The 26802-nt window shown below is 34.9% G+C and overlaps 1 protein-coding gene across 10 annotated transcripts in view; it reads left to right on the top strand.

The window, feature by feature from the left end:
* The window catches only part of Vezt (vezatin, adherens junctions transmembrane protein), a 67750-nt gene extending 45549 nt beyond the window's left edge, over positions 1-22201 (top strand). For 6 of the 10 annotated variants that reach the window (XM_027952245.2, XM_071609626.1, XM_071609625.1 and 3 more), the window contains 5 exons: positions 4399-4724; positions 8308-8501; positions 15846-15946; positions 17577-17784; positions 21183-22201. In XM_027952245.2, the coding sequence (XP_027808046.2) occupies positions 4399-4724; positions 8308-8501; positions 15846-15946; positions 17577-17784; positions 21183-21712 (1359 nt within the window). In that variant the 3' untranslated portion in view covers positions 21713-22201. The other 4 variants (XM_071609629.1, XM_071609627.1, XR_011707048.1 and 1 more) reach the window with 3 other exon arrangements.
* Positions 22202-26802: the final 4601 nt, after the last annotated feature.

Genomic DNA, 26802 nt, shown 5'->3' with positions numbered 1-26802 from the left:
ACTAGATTTACATATTGAAAGACTGAGTAATAGCTATGACTTGCTTATGAAGATTTTGTAAAGTCTTAGAGAAACATCTGTTTCCAGTGAAATAATCAGGATACATACATATATAAGCAGTGTGGCCAGAATTCTGTTTTTTAAGAAAGACCAGGAGGGCTGGGATTGTGGCTCAGCGGTAGAGCGCTCGCGTAGCATGGGCGGGACCTGGGTTCGATCCTCAGCACCACATAAAAAATAAATAAAGGCATTGTGTTGTGTCCATCTACACCTAAAAAAAAATATTAAAAAAATATTAAGAAAGACCAGGAGAAAATATCAAAATATTAATAATACTTGTTGGGGTGGTAGAACTTCAGGTAATTTCATTCACTTCCAAATTCAATATCATGACCATGCTTTACTCTACAAAGGAAATAAAGTTTTTACAAAGGACAATCTGAGAAATTCTTAAAGAAGAAAATTAAAGCCAGGTGCCATGGTGTACTCCTTTGATCCCAGCAGCTCAGGAGGCTGAGGATCACAAGTTCAAAGCCAGCCTCAGCAATGTAGCAAGGCCCTAAGCATCTTGGCAAAATTCTGTCTAAAAATTTTAAAAATGTAAAAAGATGTTAAGTACCTCTGGGTTCAATCCCTACTACCCTCCTCACCCCCTGCAAAAAAAAATTGAGCAGAGCTGAGTTTATATATTAGCTCTGATTCTAACTGATCATTTGACCTTGAATAAACTATTCTTTGAACTTATCTGTAAAAGGAAGTTGCCACATCTGCCTTGTCGAGTGTTAGATTAAATGAGAAGACAAACAATATACCTATAGCAGGCTTGTCGTACAATGGGTATTCAAAAATAGTAATAAGTAGTATTCTTTAAGAAGGACTCAGCATGGGTTGGGGTGGTGGGGCATGGCACATGCCTGTTAACCCATCAACTTAATAGGCTGAGGTGGAAGGATGGCAAAGTTCAAGGCCAGCTTTGGCAACTTAATGAGACTCTGTTTCAATATTTAAAAAATAAATAAATAAAAAGAAGTGATATAGAGAATATAGCTCAGTGGTAAAGCATTCCTGGGTTCAATCCCCAGTACCAAAAAAATAAATTGACTAATTTAAATAAATAAAAGCTTGCTAAATTCTAACTATGTTCAAACCTAAAATATAGACAGCAAAGAGAAAAGGTGGGTCCCATGGAGTTAGTCTTTTATAGGTTTCTCTCTAGTTCTTTCTTGCCTCTTTATGGAGCCTTAAGCAAATCATTGGTTCTGCATTTATGAAGATGAAATAATTACAGTGCCTACCTCCAAAGGATAAAATATTTGCCAGTTATACCTTGCATAGAGTAAGCAATTAATGTTAGCTGAATTTTTACCTTGCAGGTGATATGACCTGCTCTAAAATGTGAGACTGTTCTCTGGCCTTATCTCCCCATCTTACCCCTACAATGATGCCAATTATGACTGGATCCTTTTTCTTGTCCATATTGTTTTTCACATCAGGCTATAACAGCATTTTTATATTTGCCTTATTTTGACAAATAGCTCATCTGTAATCAAACTCAATAATTGTGTAGTTGTTAGGACTATCAGGCTCCAGAATAAACCTTATCTTGATATCTGTAAACTACTACAAGTTCCTGTTATATTCAAAACATAGGTATTTCCACCTTTTATAGTTTCCACTGTACTTAGATAAGGAATTTTAAAATGGATTTTTATAAATTAAATTTTAAAAGAAACTTCTTTCTCAAAAGAGTAACACTGAAGTTTTATAAAAAGACCTAATGAAAGATGGTTTACAAATGAATCAGTTTTCCTTTGTAATCTTCATTGTGCCCTCTAAAGAAAATACATTTTGAACTAATCTTTTTATTGTTCATATATATTCCCTCAGGAACGCTTAGCAATAGGGAATGTTGCACCTGTGTTTGGAAAACAACCTTCTGAAAGAAACCTATAAAATACCTAGTACAGAAGCTGTCCCAGTACTTGATACTATAGTCAGGTGCCACTATATTCAGCTCTTTTAACTTTTTAACTAGTTTTTTGCTGTTTTTTTTTTTTTTTTTTTTTAATTTTTTTTTTTTTTAGTTTTAGGTGGACATAATATCTTTATTTTATTTTTTATGTGGTGCTGAGAATTGAACCCAGTGCCTCACACATACTAGGCGAGTGCGCTACCACTTGAGCCCCATCCCCAGCCCCTTGATTTTTTAAATTAAAAAAAAAATTAGTTGTAGTTGTACACAATAGTTTTGTTTTACTTTTGTTTATTTTTATATGGTGCTGAGGATCGAATCCATTGCCTTACACATGCCAAGCAAGCACTCTACCACTGAGCCACAACCACAGCCAGCCCTTAACTAGTTTTTTTAAACTATAAAGTACTGTGTTTTCTGATTTTAAAAATGAATCTACATATTGTGAAATGATTTAAATCAAAGTTTTCTTGTTGCCCATAAATTATGGGTATCCTCTTACTCAGAACACCTTCCTTATCCAAAGAATAAACAGATAAAAACATACATGCTTCTGAGTTTTTGGATTAAATATATAATATGACAGTAATTAGGTAAAAAATTAGCCTTTTTAAAAGCAGCAGTTTGCTATGTCAACTTTATTCTTTTAGATGCTCCTGCCAAGGGAGCATCCTGATTTGCACTTGAACCTCCTGCTTCCTAGAATTCTCTTCCCTCATGATGGTGTCATGGATTGGTTCTTTCAAGTGATGCTAATAGATACCTTCCTGGCCAACTCCCTTCCTCTCTTTTCTTCCCTTTCCTTTCCTCTCTCATCTATGTATACACATGTACACACTGGCTATTCCCCTTCTCTACAGTATTTTACTCCATATCTCCATTAACCAAGAAATACTATATTTTACTTGTTGATTATTATCTGTTTCCACCCCATACTTGAATGAAGTTTCATCAAGGTGGGGATTTTCTTTTTCATTTTTGTTCATATGAAGCTGTATTGTCAGTACCCCAAACATTGCCTTACCCACTGTAGTGCTCAATAAGTATTTTCTGAATGAACAAATGCAGTTTGTTTTTTATTTTTTGTTTGGTACCAGGGATTGAATTCAGGGGCACTCAACCACTGAACCACATCCCCAGCCCCATTTTGTACTTTTATTTAGAGTCAGGGTCTCACTGAGTTGCTTAGCACCTCGCCATTGCTGAGCTGGCTTTGAACTCGCAATCCTCCTGTCTCAGCCTCCCGAGCTGCTGGGATTACAGGTGTGCACCACTGCACCAAGCTACAAATAGTTTTAACAGTTAAATAAGAAGACATGTAATAATTCTAGTATTTTCTCTGTGTAAAAAATTGTTAAATAATTCATGAAGAAAGACTCACTTTTAATAAATATATTGTGTTTCATCAGCACCTCTCATCTATGGTGGAACTGTACTAAATCACATATGTGTTACTTACTATACTGAGATCATAAGTTACCATGTGTGATGACTACATAATTTGGTATATATATAATAATATATAATATTCTTGGCTAATCATAAGAGTTAGATCAGCTTTCAGAGTAAAGCTTTCACTCTATGCTTGTTGACTTTGAATTCATTCATGATTCTAAATACCTCTTGCTTGGAGGAGTAACATTCAACTTTAGCTGATGACCTGATACTCAGTTTCTTTACTCAGCAGTAAGAATTGGTAATATGATTTATTTTTTAGAACAGGGTCTGAATATCATTGCATGAATTGGCTCGTTTGTCTCCTTTTTATAATAGTCATTTAAATAGAAAATTGTGCTTTTCCAATATTAAGAGTTTGAAAATCATCTAAGAATTAATTAGGAATACAAGTTTTTCTGTCACCCCATATTTAAACATTGACTGCTGATGTAATAGGCTACCCAGTTCATCAGGTACTTGTGGATATTAAAGAATTCAGGAAAGTTATGGATATGGGAAGATATGAGAAAATAAGGACTTTAAGGCCCTGGATTCAATCTCCAGCTCCCAAAAAGAAAATCTTTTTACAGGGCCTGTGAAGTTAAACTTTGTCATAATGACTGTAAAATATTACTTGGCTTTTTCCAAGTTCCAAACAAAACCAGTCATGTTTTTTATTTAATAAGTGGATTGCAGAAGAACATAACTAGATGTCTTGAGCAAAATTCATGTTGGTTTCAGTTATCTACTGTTTGTGACATGCCTAACATGTCTGAGGTCAAACTAATATACTTAGGAATTGAAATAAAGATAATTGCACATAAAAAAAAGAGTTGGTTTCAACTTACTATATTCATTATTTCGGATAAAGTAAAAATTTTAAACCAAAAGTTAAGATAAGCAGATAAGAAGATTTGTAGTTTGTTTTAAATGTTTACCAGTGTTTTTTATTGGTCAGTTCTTTTTTTTCTTTTTTTTTTTTCCTTTAGGTGTTGTTTCAACTCTGGGTGGCACAGAGTTCAGAGTTCTTCAGACGGTTAGCCCTGTTGCTTTCTTCAGCCAATTCACCTCCAGGGCCCTTACTTTCTCCAGCACTCTTGCCTCATCGTATTCTGTCTGATGTGATTCAAGGTCTACCTCATGCTCATTCTGCCTGTTTAGAAGAGCTTAAACGCAGCTATGAGTTCTACCGGTACTTTGAAACCCAGCACCAGTCAGTACCCCAGCGTAAAACTCAGCAGAAGTCAAAAGAACTAAATAATGTTCACACAGCAGTGCGCAGCTTGCAACTCCATCTGAAAGCATTACTGAATGAGTAAGTTTAGAGGCCATTTAAGGAAATGTCCCTGTGATTAGCAAGCTTCATTCTTGTGCCATTGTAGTTGTTGGCTTGTGTCCTGGTTAAAAAGAAGAAACAAAATTGAGACATGCAGCATGAAGGATGGTTTATAGCTATAAATGTAGCAGAGAAACAAAGATTTGTAATTACTAACTTTGGAGAGTCACTTATAGTTTTTACTTTTCCTGATTTTAACAGAAAACATAGAAAGATAGGACAAAGCCAGTGTTCATTGTCTTTGAAAGCTGAAATGGAGAAGATTATGAAAAAATGAGCTGCTTTTAACTCCCTTAAGGTAGGGTTTTAAAACCGGAATCTGCAGTCTGAGAGAATACCTGCCAGTATTGCAATAGTACAAGAGCCATTATTACACAGTTGGAGAGTTATATGTTGCTATTTTTCTAAAGAAATTATAGCAGATTTGTAAAGTTTTCTGTGGCACAGAACTAACTTTTTGACTTCAGTTGAACAGGAAGAGGTAGGGCCCACAGTTTTGTTGATCTTCTGTTTTGCATAATATTGGGTGTTCTACCATAATTTTAAACTTTTTTTGTCCTACTTTGGTATACCTTTATCAATTAAAAATACTATTTTCAGGGCTGGGATTGTGGCTCAGCAGTAGAGCGCTGGCCTCGCACGTGCAAGACCCTGGATTTGATCCTCAGCACCACATAAAAATAAATAAATGAAATAAAGGTATAAAATAAATAAGTAAGTAAAATACAGATATGGTATCCAACTACAACTAAAAAAATAAATAATATATTTTAAAAAAATACTATTTTCAGCCAGGTGTCATGACACATTTCTGTAATTCCAGCAACTCTGGAATCTCAGGGCAGGCAGATCCCAAGTTCAAGGCCTACCTGAAAACTTAGTGAGACCCTGCCTCAAAATAAAATAAATAAAGGTCTGAGGATATTGATCAGTGGTAGAGCACTTGCCTAGAGTGGTTGAGGCTGGGTTCAACCCTCAGTCCTGCAAAATAAATAAATAAATAAAACCCTATTTTCTCTATTTCTTTCTTTCTTTCGCATATAAAGCAGGGTTTATTTAAAAAGGGGTAATGTAGACTTCTCCCAGGAGGGAGAAGGGGGCCATAGCTGATATCTTAGTATCCCAATAAGTGAGGGTATTCTGCTTTTTCACAAGTCCCAGGCTTCCTTTGTATTTCATCTATTTCTGCATGGAAATTTTCACATTTAAAATCTGAGTCAAAGCATATAATATCTATGAGGCGAAAGTGATAACCGCCATACTACAGAAACCAGAATGTAATCTGAATATAATCATTCCCAGCGCAACTTTTCTCTAACAGTTAAATGTCCATACTGTAGGACTGGATCAAATGGATGATTGAGTTCTTGTTGTGTTGGTGTTCAGGAAGGTCATAGGAATTTATTGAACTCATAGATTATAGTTGATGTCTTTGACCCAGATTACCAAGCAAGAAATAGTAGAAGGACAGCAGTTAATTTTATAAGATAAGAAAATGGGTCAAGAGGACTTGACATATCAATAAAATGAAAACCCTAGTTTAAGTGGAATGAGGAAAAATAAGATGTATATAGAGGATAGAAATTTAAGGTCAGAAAGACATTTTGAGAAGATAAGTTTTACCCATCAGTTGGAGAGCTGGGATAGTCAGATATAAAGCTCCTAAGGAAAATGAAAAAGCCATGAGGTAGGGTGTTCTAGTGGTCTATATCTTCTATTCTAAGAAAGCAGGTAACTGCTAACCCAATTCTTAGCAGGGAACATGGGAGATAAGGCTCTCTCCACTTGAGTGGGTAGAGATTGGATCAATAACAGAGAAAAATAAGATTTCCATGAAAAGGTTATATTAGCAAAGCCAGAGTGTCCGAAGAATTAATTTTGGGGAATAGAATCAGAAATACACTGGGTATATTGAAATGCATTAAAGGGAAGGAAGATGGCTTAGGAAAGGAAGAATGCTACCATGGGTGACATGAATACAGAAAAGAGGCTTGGTACCCTGGGTAGGAATTGTAGGGTATACAGGAGGTATGTGTCCTGTTTTAAAATATAATTTCTGTATATGCTACTATATCTAACCTTTCTAACTATTTGAACTAGAAAGTGTATCATTCACAAATTATTATATGATTTGTTCTGTAGTGCTGCTATACACCACTTTTAAAAGTATTATCTTAAAAAATTGTTTTATGTTTCATATTTTGAAACCCTCTTTTTGTGTTTCACTCCTCTCTCTCCCTTGTCCCCTCGGATCTTCCCATTCTCCATGCCTCCCTGTCAGACCATATTGCCTCTTTCCTGCACCAGGGCATTGACCTCCACAGTGTGCACTGCCAGGTTAAGTTTGCTGAGGCATGTATTTGCTTTCTCACTTAACTGAAAATCTTCACTGGTTTCCAAGTACAGCAGCTTAAAGTCTATACAAAACATTCTATGGAAAAGGTGGCCATAATCTGGCCACAGTCCAAGTTTCTATCTTTATTTCTCATTCCTTTCCTTCAGTCCTGCCAAAAGTGTGTAAATGCCCTTTCCCATGTTCCATTTACTTTTTGTAAAAGCACAAAATTATACATCCTTCAATGTTTCCTCAAAGTATCTCTTCCTTAGCTGTTCCCCATTTGTGCCCATAGCTGGTCATAATTTTCCTCTCATCTGAATTTGCATATGACTATCTGTGTCTCTGTTGTGTTATCTTTTGGGGCCTAGATTCAAACTAGCGGTACCAGCTTTGTGACTCTGGGCAAGTTTATTTAACTCTCTGAACCTAATTCCTTATGTGTAAAGTGAAAATAAAGTGTTTTAACTTTATATATATATATTGTACTTTTATATATATGATAATTTTCCTGTTTCAGTTATTAATTTTTAATAAGTAGGAGATGGGTTTAATTTATCTTTATAGCTCATAAAATGACTAGTATGCATGTAAGAAATTTTTTTAAACACTTTTTAGTTGTTGATGTACCTTTATTTTTTATTTATTTATATGTGATGCTGAGGATTAAACCTGGTGCCTCACACTGCTAGGCAAGTGCTCTGCCACTGAGCCACAACCTCAGTCCCAAGAAATATTTTTTAATCAATACATGATTTAAAAAAAAAAAAAAAGCCTTTTTTGCGGGAGGGTGTGCTGGGGAATCAAATCCAGAGCCTCATGCGGGTTGGCCAGGTGCTCTATCACTGAGTTCTAACTCCAGCCTCATTTACCCATTTTAAATGTACAGTTCAGTGGCATCAAATACATACGCATTGCTATGTAACCATCACCACCATTCATCTTCAATCCTTTTTTTAATCTTATAAGCTTGATTTTTTTTTAAGAGAGAGAGAGAATTTTTTTAATATTTATTTTTTAGTTTTCGGTGGACACAACATCTTTATTTTATTTTTTTTATGTGGTGCTGAGGATCGAACCCAGCGCCCCGTGCATGCCAGGCGAGCGCGCTACTACTTGAGCCACATCCCCAGCCCAATAAGCTTGATTTTTTAAGTAAACCTTATTAGTTATAAATTTTTCATTTCATATTTTAGAAGTCTGTTCCTATTTTTCTCTATTGCCCAGGGTTATAATTCTTGAAGATGAACTTGAAAAGCTTGTTTGTACTAAAGAAACACAAGAACTAGTGTCAGAAGCTTATCAAATCCTAGAACAGAAGTTAAAGTTGATTGAGCCCCATGTTCAAGCAAGCAACAATTGCTGGGAAGAAGCCATTTCTCAGGTGGACAAACTGCTACGGAGAAATACAGATAAAAAAGGTACCTGTGAGAGATTTTCCTGGTCTGTGTTTATTGAACATGCACATTTCTCTCTGGTGGAATTTTATTAGATGGATTTCTTGTCTGCATGATGAAACTGACCGCAAAATTTCTTAGTTTACTAAAAAAAAATATATATATTGAATTTATATGTACAACTTGACACTGAATTCAAAGGCTTAGCTCTTTTTTGTGTATGTGTATGTGGTACTGGGAATTGAACCCAGGGGCACTTAACCACTGAGCCACATCTCCAGCCCTTTTTATATTTTATTTAGAGATAGAGTCATGCTAAGTTGCTTAGTGACTACCTAGGTTGCTGAGGCTGGCTTTGTACTTATGATCCTCCTGCCTCAACTTCCTGAGCTGCTAAGATTGCAGGTGTGTGTCTCCATGCCCAGCTTCTTATTCTGAATTTAGAACATTCAGTGAATCGTGTCTCCTTTTATAAAATATGAAATGAAGAGATAAATTTTGTTAGTATTTTCTATTATCAGAACTTCTAGAGACACTTACAGTTAGGGTAATAAAAGTTACCTTTAGGATAAAATAATGAGTTTGATAGTTAGGGTCCTCATACTTAAGTTATCTTAAGATACTTACATCAGTTATTCAGAAATAATATATAAATTATATATAATAGTGCTGCTTATTCATTTTTATGGGTCCACATGTATTAAACACCATTATTTAATGGTAATATATCAGATCACTTTGTGATGCTAGGTAAAAACACAATCTTTTTTTTTTTTTTTTTTTTTTGATATTAGAGACTGAATCCAGGGGCACTTTACCAATGAGCCACATCCCTGTCCCTTTTTATTTTTCACTTTAAGACAGTGTCTTCCTAAGTTGCTTAGGGCCTTGCTGAGTTGATAAGACTGGCCTCCAACTTTTGATACTTCTCTAATTTGCCCTAGCCTCTCAAGTCACTGTGATCACAGATGTGCTCCACCATGCCTGGCATAAAAAGGCAGTCTTGAAGTTGAGTGCTATGGCTCATGCCTGTATTCCCAGCTACGGGGTTCACGGGGCAGGGTCATCTGAGGCAGGAGAATTGCAAGTTCAAGGCAAGCTTATGAAACTTAGCAGAGAAGTGTCTCAAAATAAAAAAGCCTGTGAATGCAACTCAGTGTTAGAGCACTTGCCTAGCATGTGTGAGGCCCTGGGTTTAATCCCCCGTACTGGGAGGTAAGAGAAGCAGTCTTGAGGTTTTTCCACCAAACTGCTTTTTTTTTGTAGACAGATAGAATGCCTTTTATTTTATTGTTTATTTATTTTTATTTTTTAAAATATTTTTTATTTATACATGGACACAATACCTTTATTTGGTTTATTTATTTTTATGTACTGAGGATCAAACCCAATGCCTCATATGTGTGAGGCAAGTGCTTTGCCACTCAGCCCCAGCCCCAGCCCTTTTTTATATATTACTTTATATCTAAATGTAATAATAATTGTAGTTCATAATTTTTTTCTCCAAAGGACAAATCTACTAAAGAATTTTAATATCTGCAAGTGATCAAATACATTAATTTTTCTATTCTAGAACTTTTGAGTACATATTCTATAAGGAGAAATATTCAGAAATATTTGTGGTATTAAAAGAGCATCCTTGACTAAGAGGGTAGGGTAGCTCAATGGTAGAGCATGTGCTTAGCATGCAGGTGGCCCTGGGTTCAATTCCCAGCACCAAAAAATAAAAGTATTATCCCATTTAACCCTCCTAGTGGCCATGGCTATACAAATTTAAATAAAATGAATGTTTTAAGAAACAAGTGCTTTAGTCAGTCACATTTTTTTGTGTTTTATTTAAAAGTCACTTCAAATTTTGAGAAAAATTGTAAGAGTAGTTCAAAATACCTTTCATCCAGATTCCCTGGTTGTTGCCATTCTACCACATTTGTTTTTTCTTTGTATGAGTCTGTATGTTTGGATAATTCTTTTGACAGTGGTGTTACTCTGAACAATAGAAGAGTAAGTTGCAGACATGAAGTCCCATCACCCTAAATACTTCTGTAAAAAAAAAAGGAGGGGGTGGGAGCTAGGGTTGTGGCTCAGCGGTAGAGCACTCGCCTCGCACATTTGAGACCTTGGTTCGATCCTCAGTACCACATAAAAATAAATAAACAAAATAATAAAAAAAGAATAGATTTTTTAATTAATTTTTTTATTTATATATGACAACAGAATGCATTACAATTCATATTACACATATAGAGCACAAATGTTTCCTATCACTGGTTATATACAAAGTAGATCCACACCAATTCGTGTCTTCATGCATGTACTTTGGATAATGATTTTGTAATTTTGAAAAACATGGACATTCTCATACGTAACTTCAGTATGCCATCAAGACCAGGGAATTAACACTGATGTTATATTGCCATCTAATCCTCAGAATCTATTCAAATCTCACCAGTTATCCCAGTAGTATTTTTTAATATGTCTAAATCTAGATCATGTGCACATTTAGTTGTTGTGTTCTCTGTTACTCTTTAGCCTATTCTTAAAATCTTTCATGATAAATATTTTGTGAAGAAATACTTAGAGGGGCTGGGGTTGTAGCTCAGTGGTGGAGCTCTTGCTTAGCATCGGTGAGGCACTGGGTTTGATCCTTGGCACATATTAAAACAACAGCAAAAAATAAAGGTTAATTTCTTTAAAAAAAAAAGAAGAAGAAAGAAATACTTAGAGGTTGTATAAATATAGCCTTTCTCATCAAAATTTTACTCACTATTAATACATATACCCCATATGACTCAGAAATATTATTCCTATGTATTTAGCTAAGGCTATCAAACCTTCATGTTCAGCCAGGTGCAGTGGTGTGTATTTGTAATCTCTGCCACTCAGGAGGCTGAGGCAGGAGGATCACTTGAGATAAGAAGTTGAAGAGCAGGTTGGGTAATACAATAAGACCCCATTTCGAAAGAACAAAAAATAATAAGCTTTTTGTTCGTAGGCTGGGAGTGTAACTCAGCGGTAGAGTGCTTGCCTAGTGCATACAAGGTCCTGGGTTCCAGCCCTAGCACTGCTAAATAAATAAATAAAACAAAAACTTAGTTTTCACAAAACTACATACATATTTACAGTGGCTTTGTTCGTAATTAGTAAAAACTGTAGGGCATTTATCCTTCAGCTGCTGAATAAATTGTTACATTCATCCATCCAATAGAAAGCTACTCAGGGATTAAAGGAGTGAAGCATGTAATAGTGTGAATGAATCTCTAAGCATTATGCCAAGTGAAAGAAGCCAGACTGAAATCACTTTATGCTATATTATTTCATTTATATGGTATTATTAAAATTGCAGAGGATCAGAAGCCAGATCAGTGGTTGCTGGGAATTAGAGATGGAGGGAGGAATAAGTTATAAAGAGCCCGCATAGGTTTTTATTTGGGTGATAGAACAATTCTGTATTTTGGTTGTGGTAGTTCTATGACTATGTAATTTACTAAACTCATAGAATTATATGCCAAAAAGTGAATTTTTTAAAGAGAATAAAATAATTTAGCTTATATTATTTGGATCCATTTGCTTTAGTCATTGCTTGCATTCAGTGTTTCTGTGATGGTTGCCAATTGGTAATTTTCTAGTTCTATTTTTCCTTTTACATTTATTAGTTGGCACGCTACTGTAAGATAAAATATCCCCTTTCCCCACACATTTACTTATTTATATCAGTAAACACTTATGGATTCTAATTTTATCCAGTGACTCATAACTCAGTACTATTATGACTTTGTTGCTCAATTTGCCCAAGATTTGGCCAGCGGCAGCCTATTTGAGCTGATTTGTATCAGTGTCATTCTTTGAGCACTTCCATTACTTTCTTGTACTTTCCTTGCACTACCCTTGACATCAGCCATGTCTCTAAGAAACCCTAGTCCTTTTTAACAGAGAATGGCATTTAGAAACCAAAATCTGGGGGCTAGGTATACATCTTGCCCCTGGAATGTTACTGCTTTTATACCCTTTCAGTGTATGGATAGAGCTACAAAATTTGTATATGTATATATGGACACATAGACACATCTATTTCTATTTCTATATCTATTTGTCCATGTTATAAACCATGAGTCATTCTAATACCTCTAATTCAATTTCAACAGTACATGATTTATTCTGTCCTCTGCCTTCCCATATTTGTACCTGCCTTCCCTGATTGTGAAAAACTTGGCTACCATCTTCTTCAAAATATTTACTTAACTCAATCCCTTTGTATAAAACTAATCACTTGACGCTGTGGGCTGTTTCATAAACTACATGGCCACTAACTCAACCTTCTCAGAGTTCTTCCCATTCTGGACTATCTTGCTTTGACTATACCAGCCCATGCCAGCCAAGAGTCTTTCCAACTCAGGTCCCAGCATCTTGCCATCCCTTGCTGGCTCTTTATCCCCAGCGTCCAGACAATTCATACAGGCTACCTCTTGCCAGCTACAAGTTAGTTCCTCATTGGTACCTGTATCGCACTGATTCCCACCAGTTGATACTTTAGTTGACCATAGCATTCTTAAAATTTTCTTTGAATATTTATTTCATGAAAAAAATAGGGTGCTTATGTCCTTAAAATTTTAAAAGCACAAAAGAGTAGAAAGGTGATAATGAAGTTTCTATGAAGTTGCCCCAATCACTGGATTGCCTTCCCTATAGGTAACTGCTTCTTCCAGTTTCTCCTGTATCCTTCTAAAGATTTTATACATATGTTATTATAAACAAATATTACTATTTTAAAATTCATTATAAATATCTTGTTAAATATTATTACATCATTATATATTATATAATATTATGTATTAAATTATTATCATTAATATATTATTGTATATTAAATTATTATATATTAAAATTATTAAATATATCTTATTCTTTCAAATTGACAGCATATTGTACTATTCATTAAATCTCTTAATGAATGCTTATGGTGTTTTCAGCCTTTTCCTGTGTTTAGGAGCCATTTGTAATTCCCATCTTGACAGCTGTCTATCCATACACTTTGTCCATTATTTTGATTGCCCACTTTCTTATTGATTTGTGGAAGCTCTTTTATGTGTTAGTGAAATGATCCTCTGTGAAATAAAATGCAACAGTTTTCCTGGTTTATCATGTAACTTTTGGTCTTTGTTTATGATAGGTTTTTCCTTATATATTCTTTTTTTTTTTTTTAAGAGAGAGAGAGAGAATTTTTTTAATATTTATTTTTTAGTTCTCGGCGGACACAACATCTTTGTTTGTATGTGGTGCTGAGGATCGAACCCGGGCCGCACGCATGCCAGGCGGGCACGCTACCGCTTGAGCCACATCCCCAGCCCCTCTTTTTTTTTTTTTTAAGAGAGAATTTTTTAATATTTATTTTTTAGTTTTCGGCGGACACAACATCTTTATTTGTATATGGTGCTGAGGATCAAACCCGGGCCGCATGCATGCCAGGCGAGTGCGCTACCGCTTGAGCCACATCCCCAGCCCATAAAGATATTCTTACTTTTTTTGTTTCTTATGGGTTTTTATATCATATTTTAAAAGATTCTTTATTTTGGATTTATTTTACAGATTCCCTCCTGATTTCTTCTAATACTCAATGTGGTTTCATATTTTTACATTGGCATTACTTAAGAATTGCCATAGAGTATTGGGGTGTGGCTCAGTGGTAGAGTACTTCCTTACTATGTACAAGGACCTGGGTTCAGTCCCTAGCATTAAAAGAGAATTACAATAGAAAAGAACCTCCAGAAAACAATAGTTTCCCATTATTAAAAATATCACATTATCTAAAATTCTTAAATTCATAACCTCTAGGGCCTTCAGATTGTTATAGTGTAATCCCTGATTTTTTTAAATCAATATGCATTTTAACAAGATCTGATCATGTGTTTGCACATTAAAATTTGAGAAACTGCTCCAGCACAGGGGTCTGCAGTTTTTTTTTCTGTGAAAGACCAGGCAGCAAATATTTTGTTTTGTAGGCCATCTGGTGTCTGTTGCAGCTATTCAGCTCCTTTAGTAGTATGAAAGCACCACAGACTGTATTTAAACAAATGGACAAAGTAGCATTTTAATATAAGGTCTTTTACAATCATTCTTGCTCTCAGGAAGTAGAATTGAGGGATAAAGTGATCAGGGAACTTTTTTTATTTTATACCCTTCTGTACTATGTGAAGTTTTTACTATGAACATGTGATTAAAAATCTAGAGTTCAAAGAAAAATTTTAAGGTATAATTTTAGATAATGGTTTTAAATATCAGAGAAATCCATTCAAAGTCCTCTTGTTTTAGTTGGGCCGCTTGATGGTGGTTAATTTTATTTTTCCACCTCAAACTTTTCACAGAAAAAGAATAAGTATATGGGCTGGGGTTGTGGCACAGAGGTAGCCCACTTACCTACCATGTGTGAGGCTCTGGATTCAAGCCTCAGCATCACTTAAAAATAAAATAAAGATATTGTGTTCACTAAATGTATTTTTTTAAAGGAAAAAAATAAGTATAATATAAGGAAATGCAAACACATGATTAGGTTTGTATAAGACCGAAGAGGAGAAAAAGATGAAGTTGAAACTTGAAAGATACCCACTCCTTTCCCCCAAATGTTTTACTGATATGCTAAAGTAAAAATTTCTTCAGATAAATTCAATAGAGCATACATATACCTCATATTCTCCCAGGACTGTAAATTCACTATTGAGCTTATGATTGGTACTTGGTAGATTTTTATTAAACGGATTACATGCTGGAGCAGGTTCTCCATGGAGTATTAAATATTCTTTGAGCTGGTTGAACACCATTTATAGATTAAAATTGGCCATGGTGAGTGAATTTATACCATGGAGATTAGAAATTAGCAAGTGCTATGAATTGGATTTTTGCTTTGTTAGAGAGCTGGATTATCAGCACATTGTTGAATGTTCCTCTTTATTGTTATTGATAGTAGTATCTTGGAAGCTGGAATGAGGCTCAGTGGTAGAGCGCTTCTTGCCTGTCATGTGTGAGGCCCTAGGTTCCATCCTTAGCATTAGGGGGAAAAGTGGTGATCTGTCTTTAAGACTGTTCCTATTCTCTGAACAGATTTTTTTGGTTCAATAGTATTTATAGTGTGTATCAGATACTGTTGTGAGGCAAAGAAGAGAGAAAACCAGTCCTCTTCTCCAAAAGTTTAACTCAATTGTAAATCTGCTGGTGTTGTTAACTTTAGTATCTTTGATTTTTTTGTGATAAAATTTAGAACAAGATGAACTTTGAAATTGACAAAAGAGTTTTAGTATCAGGGATATTTTTGCTATATGTCCATTCATTTGTGTATGGCCTGATTCTCATCTTTATTCTGCCCTCCACCTTTTAAAGGAAAGCCTGAAGTAGCCTGTGAAAACCCACATTGTACTGTAGTACCTTTGATGCAGCCTACTCTACACATTGCAGACAAAGATCCAATCCCCGAGGAGCAGGTAAGAAGGAAAATTACCCTTTATTACTTCCAAAGAGTTTCACATACAAAGTTTGCCTGCCTTTCTTTCTTTCTTTCTTTCTTCCTTCCTTCCTTCCTTCCTTTCTTTTTTTAAAATATATTTTAGTTTTAGATGGACACAATATCTTTATTATCTATTTATTTATTTTTATGTGGTACTGTGGATTGAACCCTGGGCCTCTCACATGTGAGGCAAGTGCTCCACCACTAAGCTACAACTCCATCCCACCATCCTTTCTTTTAAGTGACATAATTGTCAAATAGCTGATTGCATTTCTGTTTCTAATGAATTTCAAGATCACAATGTAAATTATTGAATTTATACAAAGGCATTAGTTCTTAATCCCCTGGATTTGAATTCCTTGAAACCACCAGATTTCTTGTCCAAATGTCTACTTCATAGAGGCTTTTAAAGTGCTTAAACACAATAAAGATTAGTGTTTGACCAAAGTTGCCTTCTGGAATGCTAGAAACATTTTTATCTTGATTTGTGTGGTGGTTGCTAATATGCATATATGTGTAAAAATCTGTACCTTGAGATTTGTGCACTTGACTTCATGGATGTTATACCACACATTTTTAATGGTTGCATTAGTTAGTGCAAAGATTTCTCTTGTTCAGTCTAAGCAAAACTTCCTTCAGTCATATTATCTTTCATATTCTTAATTATAAATGGAAACCAAATTAGCTAGTTTAACAGACAGATAATTTATTTAAAACCATTATCTAGCTTACAGAACATTTCAGAAGACTAGATAAACAGGCTTGAGCCAGGCTGGGGTTAACAGCCAAACTCACTCAAAAAGAACTGTTCCATTGAAGACCTCATTGCTTAGCCCAGGGGCACTGACATTGCCTTTCAATGCCAAATAGTAAATCCTACCCTCAGAACCACTCCCTCCCAGAACATGATCTGTTGGCATCCTTGCCAGAATGGCCTTCAGGTGCCTGCTTCTTTTGTCACAAACTTCTAATTCAGGTATATCTCTTTAGAGGATCCCATGTCATTTGCCTAAATCTTAACTGCAAGGAAAGCTGGGTGAGTAAATATTCTACCCTCTGGTCTTAGAGATGTGGAGAACAATAAAATGGGGTGATCCCTAATTCTAGCAAGAGTATTCAGACTTCCTGGGAAGTCAGAAAGAACCATAGATATTTCTCATAAGAACAACATTAACTGTCACATTGTCAGTCCTAGTTTTGATTGGTTTCTGCATAGCAAGAAAAACATAATTTTAACCATATCTGTAGTATGGTTATCAGGCGTGGAAAAATAACCATGGGTGTTATTAAACCCTTTTTTAGAATCAAGTGTTAAGCTTTTTGAATACTTCAATTAATCTATAGATCTTTTTAAAATGTTGTTCTTTTTTCCCCCTGTTTTTGTTCAACTATGCTTTAATGACCTATGCCAAGAGCAAGTCCTCTTTGTGTGTGTGGTGCTGGGGATTGAACCCAGGGCCTTATGAATGTGAGGCAAGCACTTTACCAAATGAACTATATCCCCCCAAGTCCTCATTTTTTAACTCAAGAGATATGTAGCTACAAATAAATAAATGCTGCTAGAAAACTGTCTGGAGTACAATGCTTTTTCTTTTATTCATTTTCAGGAATTAGAAGCTTATGTAGATGATATAGATATGGACAGTGATTTCAGAAAAGATGATTTTTATTACTTGTCTCAAGAAGACAAAGAGAGACAGAAGCGTGAGCAGGAAGAATCCAAGAGGGTACTGCAAGAATTAAAATCTGTGCTTGGATTTAAAGCTTCGGAGGCAGAAAGGCAGAAATGGAAGCAACTTCTCTTTAGCGATCATGGTAAGCACTGACTTCAGAGTAAAAGCTTATTTCAATGAAGGGGATTCTTTTTTTCTTACACCATGAATCTTACTGTAACTAATTCTTATGGCTTAAATTCTAGGTAACTACCAATAAACATAGTACTTTTTCTTCTAGAAGCAAATCAGTTTGATCAATAAAAATAGGTATGTAAACGTACTAGAAATATAAAATTAGACTTTTCTATCAGTTATTTAATTTTTTACTAAATTTTTTTTTGAAATGGACATTACATTAAACAATTTGGGGTATTTTAAATAAAATGTTTTCAAATTTAGTGAATTAAAATTTGGAACTGTTTTCTGTATTAAAGATAACTTGTTGAAACACAAAATTAATAACTCTGTGTTTACTATTGAAAAGTATGTTAAGGCCTAGGCCAGTTAGAGTCACTTAAGTGACCTGAGTGTTTCAGCAGACAGGAGGGGAGGAAGTTTTCTATGTGTCCTATCTCCATACTCTAATTTGTTTACTAGGCTGAATGGGAATAAAACCAAAGGTTAGCTTAAGCTTCTTCACATTACTCACCCTTCTTTCCTTCAGTCATGCTTCAGAAGAGTCAGGGGAAGGAGTGAGGGGAGGCTTGATCGTTGGCAGTTTGATCATTCTGACTAATTGCTAGTTAATGTATTGATTCCTGTGATTTCCAACAAGCTAGAGTGGAACTTCCCTTCCATTTGCAAGTATCTTTATGGACCCTCAAAATCAATTGCCTGCCTCTCCCTTTCTCACTAGAAGTAGTATATAGATTGCCTGTACTTCTGGAATGCTCCTTAGGGTTTTCTCCTCTTCTGAGCCCTCCTTTTCTCCCTGGTCCATGTCTACATTTCATGCTTTTAACTTTTCTCTTCCTCACCATCAGCCCCCTTTATAGCTGAAGTCCTCACTAGATTATGCTTGTTCATTATAATAGTCTCTTAGCTAGTTGACTTCAATTTTCAGTACCTTTTTTCCTAAGCTATCTTACAAGCTCTTTCCAGATAATTCTCAAATGGCACATTGATAATTGCTTTATTTTAAAAGCTATAGTGGCTCCCTCTTACAGTAAGTATCAGCCTGTTCATCTTAAGAATCCATCATGTCCAAATATATTTCTCACAGTTTTTAGTGAAGATAATCTTCCTCAATTTATGTTCAGCTAATTAGATATAATTCCACCAACTATTTTTATTCTTAAAGAAAATTTATGTCAAATCTTTTACCAAGAATTCTGTCTCTACAAGGCTACCCTGTCTACCAGTCTCTCCTCTAAATTCTGATTGCTCTAGCCCTCCTACCTCTCCTAGCTCTGTGGAACCTCACACTAGAGAGGCATTGTAGTGAGAGGCAAAGAAAGACTTGAGCATCAAAGCATAGCAGAAAAGGGAAATGATTAAGGGCTTTCCAGAAGCAGAAGGAGAGTTTCTGTAATATGCTGGTTCATATGTCGGGCCTACCTAAATCAGAGATTAATGGCGTTATGTTTTAGGTACTGTGTTATTTTTTAGGTACTATGTGTTCAGGTGTTTTGTTTTGTTTTGTTTTGTTTTTTGTCTCTGGAACTAAATTACAGTCTCCTTAAATAGGGACTTTAGTATCCCTCACAGTATTCATTTAGCAAATTATTCATTCAACAAGTAGTTATTGAGTACCTATTATATGCCAGGCACTGTTTACTGCTATACCCATAGCATATAAATCAGGAGACAAAAATGCATATCATCATCCCAGCTATTAGGAAGCCTTAGGCAAGAGGATCACAAGTTCAAAGCCAGCCTGGGCAACTTAGTAAAATTCTGTCTCAATAAATTTTGAAAGGCTGGAAATGTAGCCCAGTGGTAATGCACTTGCCTGGCATGCATGAAGCCCTGGGTTCAATCTTCAGTACTACCAAAAAAAAAAGCCTATATTCTCACAAGCTTGTCAACTGATCCTCCCCTTGTGCTGATTATATCCCCCCATTCAATTAGCAACAATCATGAATATCAGTCAACTTCTAACATGTTACATTTGTTAAGAACTAGCATATTTATAAACTAAAAAATGTGCGAAATACTGAAAATAGCATTGTATATAGGATAGTATCTTTTATTATTGAGTATTTTCTTCTCATAGTTTTAAAATTACCTATTAACATTATGGGCAAATGAGAGAAATGGGTCTCATTTTCAGGTATGTGCTTTTAATGCAGTTTGCATTTGAAAAGGCAATAATGCTGTGTAGTTTTTAAAAATAAAACTGCTGATACCATAAAATGCTTTTCCCATGAAAAATTTCAGTACGTCTTCCAGAGTTGTTTTCATCTCTGCCTACAGGGGTAAAGTCCGAATGGAATTAGAGAGGGAAATTCTACACTGGAACCTGCTGTGGCCATTTTTTTCTGTTGTTGCTGCTTCTCTAGTGGAGTTACTGCAGCATAGGGATGTTTCTTGGAAATGGACACGTTTTACAAAAATATTTTTTAAACACACGCCAGATCTTCAAGAAGCACTTTTTTCCTTCCGTCTTGCTTCATAATATATTGTATTGTACTAACCCCTCATGCTGGGAGGAGAGACTGCCTAGCAAGCAACCCACTGCCTACTAACATCAAGAGGGGCCTAAATAAAACTTCATTTTCCTTGCAAGGACAACTTCTACCGTATGGATATATGTTTATGTATTATACTTTGTTCCATAGTTGATCTTGAATGCAAATTTCATTTTGTTTGTATTTTTCTGTGGCGCTTCAAAATGTGTAGAAGTGTGACTTTACTTCCATTAGGGTCTTCTTAGGTGGTTGGCAAGTAAGTTAAATTATATATTTTTTTCCATGCTGTTTTAACTTGTAAATATATATAGATGTTGAAGATGCAATTATTATCTGGGTCACTTTAGGCCTTTTATTGAACCACATTTTCAGTGAAAACCACTCTGCTTATTCTTTAATAATAGTGGTTCTCAAATTTTAGTGTGCATTAGAATCAAGTGGAGCCTTGTAAAAAATAACTGGTCCCCACTCCCACAGTTTCCAATTTAGTAGACGGAGATCGGGCCCAAGAATTTCTGCTTCTAACAGATTCCTAGGTGATGGCTGACCTTGTTGGTTCAGGGACCACACTTTGAGAACCACTGCTTTTGAATAAGATGATAGCTTAAAAAACTCTTCATCAAATCTCCATCTCATTCCATTTCTTAGACATTTTATTTCTTATAAAGTTACCTAGACTTATAAATTTTTATTGCTTTTACTAGAAAGTTTTAACAAATTTTATTTATTTATTGTTCTTTTTAAGAAAAAAGTTACTAGGAGTTTAAATTAAAGTTTAAATCATTTGCAGGGTTCTTAGTTATTATTTTTCTTTTTTCTTTCCTTCTCTCTCTCTCTCTCTCTCTTTTTTTTTTTTTTTCCTTTAAAGCTGTGTTGAAATCCTTGTCTCCTGTAGACCCAGTGGAACCCATAAGTAATTCAGAACCATCAGTGAATTCAGATATGGGAAAAGTCAGTAAAAATGATACTGAAGAGGAAAATAGTATTAAGCCCTCCACAAATGACAATGAAATAAGTAGGACTGAGTATTTATGTGAGAATCAACGAGAGGATAAAAATAAAGACAATTCTGCAAATGAAGTCTTCCTCCAAGGGCCTGAAGAAGCAATGTGCTACCAGTGTGAGAGTGAGGACGAATCTCCACAGGCCGTTGGAGGTGGCCTGGCCACTGTCTCTCCAACTCCCAGGGACTCCTTGCAGCCCTCCATCAAGCAGAGGTTGGCACAGCTCCAGCTGTCACCAGAATTTACCTTCACTGCTGGCCTCGCAGCAGAAGTGGCTGCTAGGTCTCTCTCCTTCACCACCATGCAGGAACAGACTTTTGGTGATGAGGAGGAAGAACAAATGATAGAAGAAAATGAAAACGAGGTAGAGGAAAGTAAGAACCAAGATCAATGAAATGATTTTAGATTGTTCCTTTTACAAAAGTGTTTTAGCTTCAGGACTGGAAAGGGAAGATAAGTGTAAGTTTACTATCTATAAAGTTAAGATGTGAATTTCTAGGAAGAAACCTGGTTTGAACAACTGTCTCAGATTAATAGTTACCTGTAAGTGACAGATTTTTTAGGAAAATAAGAGAAAGGTAAGGGCTCTTTAAAATAAACTGCTGCTTTATTTGTGGCCCAACTGATAATCTTGGTAATTATTTAAGTACTTTTAATAAGAAATGAATTTATCATTTCTTGCCAGAATTTGCTACCATAAGGTGACTAGGTTAATTCTCTTGCAAGAACATTAACATTTAGTATGACTCCTTTTTACTGTATCTTTGCAGTTAGTAACTGCAGCTATTATGTTAATAACGAGTTGTTTGTATTTTATTTTTGTTTATACCAGTCTTAAAAAAAAGATACAGGTTCTGAATAAAAAAAAATTTAATTCATACAATTGATGTGTGCTGGGGTTTGGAACTTAAAAGTAGTTTCAAAAATAGTTGGGTTATGACATAATTCTTATTGTTCGTGTAAATATTCAGTAGTTAATTTTAAGATGTTCCTAATAGTCTTTAAAAGGAAAACATACCAGGTCAAGAAAAACCCTTTCAACTTTTTTCTTTTGTTATTACTTTTTCCTTCCTTTGTTATTACTTTCCTTGTCAAAAGTGAGATCCCTATAGTAAAAAACCCCACCCCCAACTTAGCATAATGTTCTTTGTATCAGTTTGCCTCAAGATAATTGTGCACCATTACCACAAGTAGGTCCAGTGCTACAATTTTCTAGCCTGTGAGCCTGTGAGACTCAGGAAACCTGTCAGCTTCCTGGAAAGAAACCTTGTCTTCCTAGTCTTCATTTGCAAGCTACCTCTTAGAAGAGACTGCTTTTCAAAGTGGCCAATCTCGTGTGTTGTGATTCCATTGTTGAAGACTGGTATTTTTTGGAGTATACTGTTTTTGAAACCTGTAACTCCTGTACCTGACATAGTTTATAGATATTATTTAGGGAAAATGTAAGAATAACTCAACTTACGCTGTTATACTACAGGGAAATTACATGATGAATCTAGATTATCTTTAGATAATCTAGAAATACATTTAAATTATGTCACTTAGCACTTACAGTGAGTAAATTTACTTATACTCAGAATTGTTTATTTTTTTTATAACTTTTTTTTTAATCCTGAGGAAAAACTTGGTTTAGCTTTATATGACTAGTAGACATCCTTTGTACCATAAGTGATTTTTGCCTTTTGCCAAAATTTTGGGACTTATCGTAATAAACCTCTTCAGAGTAATACCTTAGGTTGGACCTAGTTATACTAAATTTGAAGGAAAAAAGAATCTTCTTGTGTTGTTACTGACTTCTGTGTTCCTAAGTAATAAATAATACCTATACTTTCTGGTTTAAATCACAAACTTAGTTGCCAACTCCATTTTTCCTGGGATTTAGGAAAAGCAATTATAGAAAAACTTGGTGATCTTTATTTTAACCTATAACCTTACAGAGGAAAAATCAGAGTTTAATAATTTTAATTCTTTTATTCTATTTTGTTTCTACTATCCTGATTTGGGAGAGAGATCTTCATAACAGTATCAGTTTTATTCAGTGCTCTCTGAGGTGACACTTCTTAATTCTGAAAGATTAGATAATTTGAATCAGAATTTTCCAGTCTTCCAATCTGATCTGTTTTATTCACTAGCCATTACATAGTTTCATGAAAACTCTACTTGTTGAAATCATGATCTAAAGATCTTGGAACATTAACCAAATATTAGGTGTTTTGTAAGTAGTTTTTCAAATTTTTTTTCATCTTATAAAATATTTTCAAGATAAAATATTATCTTCTTGAAAATTCCTTGACGAATTTTTTCCTGAAATGTTCTAAGTTGATATTTCTCATTGTCGTTTTAGTGGGATACCTGCTTCAGAATAAACTAGAGGTCTTTTTTTTTTTTTTTAAATGAGAATTTTAGGACATACTCTCTGTAATTCTTAGCTTGAAATGAGACCTAGGTAATGTTCATGCCCAATAAAATGTAAGAATCCCTGTTTGTCACTTAGTTCTTCCAATGAATACCTTAGGAGATATAAGAAACAGGCCAATATAATATAAATAGGTGTTCTTGTTTACCAATGTAATATAAATAGGTGTTCTTGTTTATTACTTTTTCTAAGAATATTCTACTTTCTCTTATCAGGTTGTTGATAGTTTTAATAGCTGCCATTCTACATCCAGAAGAAGCCTCTGGGAAAAAAACATTTTGTGGAAAACACTTATAACTGTACTTTGCAAATTTTACAGTATTTTTTGACAGTATAAATCGTGGTAGTGCTAGTATCCTGACAGCTCTTAATACAAATATCGCCATGGTTTGTTTTATCAAGACAAGCCTAGAACTCAAAGGAAGGATACATGTGAGGGGCTGATTTAGGCCACTCTTTAAGACAGAATTTTTATCCTTTGTCCACGTACAGATAGGAAAGTCATGACAGAAAGTGGTCTGGTACAAGTTATCATGCCTTAAATCCTTTTTCTCAGCTTTTATTAAAGCCCTACCTATCTGGCACATCTAGGGCCAGACTCTTGTTGGTCTATGACTTGCAATCCTCTGCTTATTTTCACAAGTTCTTTGTGTTTTCTGATTTTATAGCTTACATCCTCATTAAAGCTAATGGTTCTCACAGTATATGAATATATTTCATTAGGAAACTGATACCTTAACTCAAATCAGAATTCTTAAGTTACTGAAGACAAGCAAATTGAGAGAAACACACTTAAGGCAAATTAATAAGAAAGTTTTAAGAGGATAGGTTCATGCTTTCCTATAGAAGAATAGGCTGAGTTTAAATTCCATACCCTTCATTTAAAAGCTGTGGGTGAGGGCTGGGGTTGTGGCTCAGCTGTAGAGTGTTCGCCCACCAGGGGCAAGGCCCTGGGTTCACTCCTCAGCACCACATAAAATAAATAAATAATTCAAAAATTAAATATATAAAAGCTGTGACCTAATAATGTTAGGGAGAGTCTTTCCAACAGAACTCAAATTCTCTGAATTTCTAAATGCTATTTGCACTTTCTTTTCAGGAGAAGATAAAAGGAAAAGGAAATAAAATGTTTGAGACTGAAAAGCAAGATTGGTTATAAATATATTAGTAAAACAGGTCAAAAATTTTTAAACTCAGTTTTCTTAAAAAAGTAATAGTCTGACTCACATTTTAAAAATTATAACACTTTTAATGTTAAAGTATAAAAATCAACTTCTGGTATATTTCAGAAGTTATAGGTTAATGAAGTATTAATCAGATAGGACCCTAGATTTCATTTCCCTCTGTTGACTATTTACATTTTACCAAATGATTAGAAATCCTTTGTCAAAAATCCTATGTAATTTGGTTTAATCACAGTATGTTGTTTCTGTACCCAAACAAAACCAGGATACAAGAACTAAATACCATAAGATGGTGATACATATAGCTAAACAAACCATTGCTTGAGGTTAAGTAGATAGTATGCTATGAATGACAGGGTATAAAGATTTATTTTTCCAGTTCCATTTATAGGAACATATCTGTGTAGTTCATAACTTAGATTAGAAAACTAAACTGCAAATAATTTAGGAGAGAAAATATAGAAAATGCCTAAGTACTGTAACAATTCATTCAGCTGTCATCATTGACAGGTTATTAACTTGAATCAGTTAATTTTTAAAAATTTTTTTTAGTTGTAGATGAACAGAATACTTATTTATTTTATGTGGTGCTAAGGATGGAACCCAGTGCCTCAAACATGCTAGGCAAGTGCTCTACCACTGAGCTACAGCCCCAGTCCCATTGAATCAGTTAAATTTTGAGGCAAATTCATTTAATCGCACCTCTCCATTTTTCTGAAGTATATAGAATGTAGTTTAACCTTTTCTTTTTCATCTTTAAGAATATCACCTCCTATCATGGGTGATTGACAAATTCACCCTCGGGGATGACAGGAATGATGTCGGGCCCCTTTACTGGCTAACTTCACATTGCTGTGCTTTTTTGAATACTGTTTGTTTTTCACAGTTTCTCTATCTTCCCTTATAATCAGCTGTGATTTTGCTGCTGTCTTGTGTGCCTGCCTTCTGCAATAGGCCCCTAATTTGCTGCTTCTAATCTGCTGTGGACTGAGAAACCAGATTGCCAAGCTTGCTAGAATTGTGTCTAAAATAAGAGTAAGTAGACTGCAACAAGGCTAAGGGCTCTTCTATCAGTAAAGTGCATGGACTTTGTGATACCTGTTTGGGTTCTTAGCATTCATCTGTTTGCCTCTTACTAAGGACTTGCTAAAACTGCTTGGTTGAATATGTGATTGCCATATATTTGAAGTATTAATTCTGTTTTAATATATTGATGTTTCTAGGATTCCCTGTTAATGAATTCAATGCTAAAAGAAAAATTTGACTACCATATTTGTATAAATCATTGTGTATATGTCAGGAAAATGTTAAATATTTTGTTTTTGTTAATCGTTCTTAGTTGAGTACACAGATTTGAAATTTATGGCATGATTAACATGACTTCAGCTCTGTCCACCAAGACTTATATTCTCGAACTATTGGTCTGAGACTAAACATGACTAATTTAGTAAGAACTGGCTGACTTGACTATTTGGGGAATGAGTCATTCTTGATATCCCAATTTTCTATTAAGCTTAAACTTCTTTCAGCATTAAATTTTTGGAATAATATCTGAAGGCAATCTTTATAAAAACTATTGCTGTCTTCTTAAACAATATATGAAATACACTTTAAGCTTTTATATTAAAATTATCATTTTTATTATACTTGGATAGACTAAACACTGAGAATTATTTGTCCTGTACTAAATGACTCCATTCTGCAGCACTTGTGTCAGTTTTCATGTCTTTGTTTTCAGTGGATGTTCTGATTCCTCCATTTATATTACTGCTTGCTTAAGTGTGATTGTAGCAATGTACTTTATTCACCTTCGTAGTGCACCTTCTGATCTGCTTGGGTTTGGGGGACCAGATGACTAAGATAGTTAGAACTGAGTACTAACTA

Source organism: Marmota flaviventris, chromosome 3 (genome assembly GCF_047511675.1).
Source record: "Marmota flaviventris isolate mMarFla1 chromosome 3, mMarFla1.hap1, whole genome shotgun sequence".
Taxonomy (NCBI): Eukaryota; Metazoa; Chordata; class Mammalia; order Rodentia; family Sciuridae; genus Marmota; species Marmota flaviventris.
The sequence above is the reverse complement of the archived record's forward strand: the minus strand, read 5'-3'. Positions and strand labels throughout refer to the sequence as shown.